At 35.1% G+C, this 6,735-nt stretch overlaps 1 protein-coding gene across 7 annotated transcripts; it reads right to left on the bottom strand.

The window, feature by feature from the left end:
* Positions 1–200: 200 nt before the first annotated feature.
* Positions 201–5,739, bottom strand: LOC100807028 (high mobility group B protein 15). Of its 7 annotated transcripts, none has more exons than XM_006606516.4 (7): positions 5,403–5,739; positions 3,923–4,126; positions 3,337–3,415; positions 2,651–2,813; positions 2,436–2,561; positions 994–1,388; positions 201–879 (listed from the first exon to the last, which is right to left on the bottom strand). In XM_006606516.4, exons 2-7 carry the CDS (start codon positions 4,090–4,092, stop codon positions 553–555), a joined length of 1,260 nt encoding a protein of 419 aa, XP_006606579.1. In that variant the 5' UTR covers positions 4,093–4,126; positions 5,403–5,739; the 3' UTR covers positions 201–552. The 7 variants fall into 7 exon arrangements, with proteins under 7 accessions (XP_006606579.1, XP_006606581.1, XP_014628462.1 ...); XM_006606518.4 differs by lacking the exon at positions 5,403–5,739 and adding an exon at positions 5,265–5,311; XM_014772976.3 differs by lacking the exon at positions 5,403–5,739 and adding an exon at positions 5,171–5,187.
* Between the last annotated feature and the right edge of the window lie 996 nt (positions 5,740–6,735).

The following is a 6,735-nucleotide window of genomic DNA, read 5'->3' on the forward strand; positions in this document are numbered from 1 at the left end:
AACTATGGAATGGAAGCTACGAAATAGACACTACTTATCTGCTAGGGAAACCTATTGGGTTTTATGGACTCATCCGAAATAGTGAAGGTGCTTGGATTGTTGGGTTTTTCCCATTCAATAAATTATTTTTTTCAAAAAAACTAAAAACAATTTTTAAAAATACAAACCAAAAACACCCTATACCTGTTCTAAAGAATAAATTTTTGAAAGAGGCAACATTTTATTCTTAGGTCTCGATGGACCTAATAACATAGGAAGAGCAGACTCCCCAGTGTCCACTGCTCCCAAAGGCCTAATTAACAAGTTACCATCCATCATCCATCATCCATGTCAGCATGCCAGATGTACAACAGCAATATGGCATGAAGCCAACATGAACACCTTAATAAAAACATTAAAAATGACAAAACTCACAGTTAAGCACTGTGTTGTAAGCACTGCAACCTGAATCCTACCTCAAATCTCCACTGCATCTAAAATTACCATAAGAAAATCTCTGCTAAAAATCAGTGCCAGCTAACCTCTCTCTCTCTCTCTCTCTCCTGGAGAAGCTCATAACCCCCCCTTAGATAACTTCTCTTCTGAACCCAAATAACTTGTTTCTGCGCCCATTCCTATAACAGGCAATGCATCCATATCAAAACCTCTCTCTGCAGTTTTATTATAATCTTCATAATCACTTCCACCAGAGCTGCTCTCCTCTGGAGTTTGAGGAGAATCTCCCTCAGCTTCATCCAACATGTCAGTATCTGGTTCAGGAAGTCGTTGTTGAAGCGGCACAGCATCACTGATAACTGGGCCCATCTTCAGTTTCTCCCGATAATCCTCCATTTCTACTCTGTACCTCTCTTTATCCTTCATGGCCTTCTCTTGATAAACCTTTATGCCAGTCAAACTCAGCGCATTAATATTCATACGGCCCAGGTACAAGAACCAAAAGATGCATATGAGCTTATGCACTATATAAAAGACAATGTTAAACAAATTCCTTACCGTCTTTTCTGATTCTTTTAACTTGTTCCAGAGTTCACCAATCATCCTACTAATCTCTCTGTCCTTTCCATGGTGAAGTAGCTTTAGTCTTGCATGCTGCTCAGCAAAGAAGAAATTGTACCCACTTCTGTTAGGTTTTGGATGAGCAGGATCTCTCCTTTTTATTTCTGATTTCTTCCTGCGTCGTCGACGATGGACACCCAATGAAGCAGAAGCATTGTTGTTATTAGCTGAGGCACTATGATGGGATGCTGTCAATACAGGGTTTTGTGGAGCTTGATAAAGCACACCTTTGAGTTTTTCCGAACCAATTGTGACAGTAACTAGATACCCACTTTCAAATTTCCCATCAATGACCCCAATGACTGGAGAACCTGCCGAAGATGCTGCCATTGCTGAAGACAACAAGGGAATAAACAGTACTATTTATCAAATAATCAATCAGTCATGAGAGTTAAAGACATTGAATCACTGATGGGTCATCAAAAAACCATACAAAAAGACAAATCCAACTTCAATAATAACATGGACAAGATATTGCAATTCTGCAAATGATCTTCCATATAAATTAACATTATAGCCAAATTGATGCGAGTGCCATCAATCAAATGCAAGCTCATTATGCCACCGAACGCACATAAAAACATATCCTTCAGATGATAAAATAGGTAGAAACGAAATTTCCAGCATGCACAATATGTGTGATTCCGTATAAACAAGAATGGGTGATTCAGGTAACTGCCAAACATATTTGAAGGATCACTGATATTTGATACAATGCTCGTTTCCATTAAGTCATGTAACATAAATCCTGAAGGCCAAAATGAAGATAAAACACTAGACCTACTTTGTCTGGTTAACCATACAGTGGCACCTGGCACATACACAAAAATTTAGCCACTTAATCTGCTTACACCACCTCTCAAAACCTGCTCTCAAGTATGACTTATGATCAGCATAACTATTTCATGAAAGAAAGGCTAGTCTTGTTTGGATATCCAATAATAGGTTGAATGGAATAGCAAGGGATGAAAAGGAATAGAATGGAATAAATTATTATACCATTGTTTAGACATTTTATGGTGAAAGGTTGTAAAATTTCCATCCTATTGTTTAAAAAATGGACAAATGGTAAGAATTATCATTGGTCTATCACATATCCCCAAACTTAGGGAAAGAAAAATAGATATATGGAATTAGAATAGATCCCATCAAGTTACTAACATTCTATTTTAATCTAAGCAGTCCTAACATGGCAACCAATGTCATTTCATTCTACTCCATTCCATTATTTGCCATCAATCTAAACATAGCCTAAAAGAGTATTAGAAGCTAAGACTAAAAATTCTCATGACCATATTAACCCCTTTTTTCCTTTTTCTTTGTAAGTTGTGGTTAACAATTAATCTTGTTTTGGGCCAACAAAAAGAAAGAGCAAAGACCTTCAGGCAATTTAGCAGCATTAACATTTGACAGTTGAAAGACAGCTGGTTGAGTTTCTGACAAAGGCTGCTGAAACTGCATTTTTGGAGGAGGAACTGGCAGGGTCGATTGGTTCTGCGAAACATCTGTCAAAGAGAAATGGACATCTAATATCTTAGATGGGCCCCATCCCTAACATTAATTCTAATCAGCAATGTGGTTTATATGAAAATACCAGGAGCAATAGGATCCCATTCACGAGCTTTAAAGAAGTAGATTTGTTCATAATGGTAGAGCAATGAAACATAGTACTTCCGCAACACAAAAGAAGCATTTGTAGCTGTTGATGGAAAATTAAAGACTGAAGTTACGTCTTTCCATTTCCTCTCTCTAATTATCTGCAAGACAGATTAACCAGATACTATAACTTTTACAACTGCAACCAAGTAAACAAAAAAAAACTATATAGCTCAAAAGAATAGTGAAATAGTGAAAATAATTCACAGTTTTCTACCAGAACATCATACAAAATGAACCACAATGAACACCGGGAAATATTAATTGATTTAATACAAATTCAACCGCTTGTGGGAAATGATTCTATCAGAGCCGATCACTAGCAGTTGAATTTGTATTAAACCAATTAATTGTTGAAAATGCTTAATAACAATTGGTTGGGGTCAGCTATAAAAAAAATACAATGCTTCTTCAACAATAAATTAAGTTCTCATACAAACTTATGTTTACCAGTCAATCAAACTAGTGATCCGCTCTTTGTCCTCTGACTAAAACGAACACAGTAGATAAACAGAAGTTTGATCTTATTTCAGTTCACAAATCACAGGCATTGGACATGCACGGCAATTTTAAGACGTGAAAAGGCAAGCCAGCATAATGAGAATTATAATCTTCACATCTTACCTTCGCAATCCCTCCTCGAGAACTCACTTCAACAAAGAGGCGATGCAAATCTAGTTCTCTTCCTCCAACAATGGGAATCCTGCAACAAAATTTCAAATGCCACAGAAGTAACTAAAAAGATGTTGGGGATGCATGCTTTCAAGTTACAAAGTTATGCAATTAAAAGGCATTAATTCTGAAGGGGACAATACTTTCAAAAACTACAAAGCTATAAGCTGAGGCTCCACTGCAGACATTTTAACAACAGAATTATTTTAAACTGGTTGGCAAAGCCAAAGAATGCCACTAACATTATTAGGCGGTAGAACCATCAAATATTATCAGATATATCAATCTCAAAATCAATACAGAGGACTACAGAACACGATGCCAGGAGTTTCACATGACAAGTTTGCATGTTTCATATCTTCATAACGAACCAAGAACAGGCTCTAGCAGTTAATTTCAAGGATTTCCCAACCAACTCATCATCCTCTCTAACAGCTTACAGAGGCCTTAAAGTTTTGACCCCCCTATGAACACTTCTAAAGTAAATAAAAAAAAATACTTATGTAGGTTACGGCCAAATGATATTCAGGGAGCTTACATGAACTTGGTACCCATAGCAGCGTGAAGTTTCTCCAAGGTAAACATGAAGAGCTGGGGATTGTCCACAACCTCCTCATATTTTGCTAGAGGAAGAGGATATGCAGAATAGCTCGAAGCTGAATCTTTCATAGATAATGAAGTGTTACCAACGCAAGATGTTGACGCCATTAACTACTTGGTAATTTCAGCCTTCAGTATTTTCCTGTCCCACACCATCAACAACGCAACAAGTTTAACATTTGGTAGCACAGCAGAGGGGGAGAGGGGGAATTGGAAATCAAAGGGAGAACAAAAACATTATTAGTAAGTTGAAATCACCCAGAGCAGCATTTGTAGATATGAAAAAGAAAAACATGAATGAGAAATGAAAATGGCTACTTACATGCAGACAACAAATAAAAGAAAGGAGACAAAAAAATGAAAAGAAACAGACAAGTTCACAGGATAAGAAGAAAGAAATAGTCCCATGAAAATAAAAATAAAAAAGGAAAGAAAAAAAAAAAGGAGAGAGAGGGGGCAATAAAATCACCGTGCAGCAGCAGATTCAGGACTGAAACACCCTACAAAGGCTGAATGGGTGGTGGTGAAACAACTTGCAATAAGACACAAGGAAGATACAAAGCCCAAGAAAAGGGGCATTATGGTACAGGAAAGCAGTGACACAGCCATGAATTCCCTCAGATTACCGAGGATGTAACAGCAAGAACCCATCAAACAAACAAAGCTCAGGGCTCTGGCCTTTGAAACAACAGTGGCTAACCAAGAGAAACCTTTTTAGTCTCTTTGGTAATAAAGTCCCTTTCTACTTTCTAGTCTCTCCCAAACCCCAGGCAGGCACTGTTCACAGACCTATCTAGCCTATAACTAAACACTGACATTGGTAGCATAGTATGCATCTATTATCTATATCTTAACAAAAGCCTACCAAACCATTTTTTACATAAATACGTATGAGCATAAAACAAGTCATTACTTTAATTGATCTTTCTCTATAATCTGACACTGTTTCAGGGTAAAAAGGATTTGTGGGGTTGGTATCATCATGATGCCAATCCTTCATCCAATACCAAGTATATAACAAAAACTTTCCCTTTTCTTTTCTTTTTCTTTTTTCTCCAAGAAAAATACAAATCCGATTTCTTGTCCTTGTTGCACCCTCTAATGGAGGTCAAATAAAGAAAAATAAATAAATTCATAAAGCAGAGATTATCATTTATCAATTATCCATCACAATAACAGTGTGCACCTTTTTTGTGCAACTTGCTTGGCGTTATTATACTATTTCATTAAAGAAATTGAGAAGAAAATATAAAATAGGAGAATATATAACGGTAGCTCACATTAAAAAGAATATGATGACAAGATGCAAATCCAGAGGCACAGAAGCAGAAATGTCAAATAACAGCTTTTCTTTATATAAAAAAAGAATAAGACAGAAATAAAATAAAATAAAATAATAAATGTATGGGCTAATTTACCAACGGTAACAGAGGGTGGAATATCATCATCTTCTCATCATGCAAATGAAATGACAGCAAGAAAGAAGCTTTAAAGAGAATAATATGGCACTGTTATTAAAAAAAGAAAAAAAAAGGTTCGGAGGTGCGAATCAATTGGATAGTGAAGAAGAAAAATTAAACCCGCCTCCCAAACGACGATTTTGCCCTCCGTAACTTGTCAACTCATCCACGCTAGTGAAAGGGTGATTCTGCCTTTGTCCAGAGTGAATTTTGCATCTCTAGATATAATTAAATGTAAAATCAATAAGAAAAAAAAACATAATAATAGTAATAATTAGTTTTTTTTTTTATAGAATTCTTGAAAGGGAATGGAATGGCCTCAACCGCATCCTTTTGTAACAACTTGTGGAAATGCCATGTGAAACGCTCACCACATAATATTCTCCATCTTTTTCATAAAATTTACCTTCAGTTTTATCGTAAGTTTTAAAGAAATAACAATCTTTCTATACCAAACAAAATATTACTATTACTAAAAAAATAACAATCTTTTCTTGATATATATCATATAAAAGAGTTTATTTCTAGTAAATATATAAAAAGATATTCTGCCAGTTAATTGAAAAAGATCTCATATTTTTAATATTATATTGTATAACGGTTATATTGTAAGTATAATCTAATTAAAATCATTATAGAACGCATAGTTGTATAAATATTATATTAAATTAAATAAATATTCTAAACTCTCTTATATTTTCTTTGATTGGCGAACCAATAAATAAATAAATAGATGAATAATGAGGATGGATTGACATATCAAAATTTAAAATTTAGTTCAAAGATTTGATCACATTTCAAGTACATTTTAGTATTTAGTATTCAATCGATCATACCTTCAATATAATTATTTCTTATAAAAGATAGTTTTAAAGAATACAAACAAATATTAAGAAAATGGAATGAGCTTGAGAGTGGGGAATCAGGTTGCTTTGGATTGAGACAGATTTGTTACTAGTGGCAAACTCTTTTAACAATTATGAGTTTTGCCTTCAAATCCGTCACTTACGCTCATAGGAGGGCAATTTGTGTTGTTGATGTTTTAGCAGAGAGGTCCCATGACATTTTATGAGGCTATGTTGGTTTACGATGAGCCTCTTATATTGCTTGTATTGAACTGCTTTGGCAGGATTTTATAGGGGTGGTTCTACCCCGACCTGTTAGTATATAATGGTTTCAACCACTTTTGAGCAAAAGAATGAATGAATAAGAAAATCCTTGAATGCTTTTTTTATGATTGAAAATCCTAGAACGATTAAGTAATAAACTTAATAAAAAAAAATTGTTCTAT

The sequence above is a fragment of the Glycine max genome, chromosome 20 (genome assembly GCF_000004515.6).
Source record: "Glycine max cultivar Williams 82 chromosome 20, Glycine_max_v4.0, whole genome shotgun sequence".
NCBI lineage: Eukaryota > Viridiplantae > Streptophyta > Magnoliopsida > Fabales > Fabaceae > Glycine > Glycine max.

Excerpts from the sequence above, each read along its gene's own strand:
- LOC100807028 (XM_006606516.4), bottom strand. The coding sequence starts at position 4,092 with ATGGCGTCAACATCTTGCGTTGGTAACACTTCATTATCTATGAAAGAT. Across the intron at positions 3,416-3,922 it reads GCTATGGGTACCAAGTTCAT|GATTCCCATTGTTGGAGGAA; the intron begins GTAAGCTCCCTG and ends ATTTTGTTGCAG. Across the intron at positions 880-993 it reads TAAAAGAATCAGAAAAGACG|GTTTATCAAGAGAAGGCCAT; the intron begins GTAAGGAATTTG and ends ACTGGCATAAAG.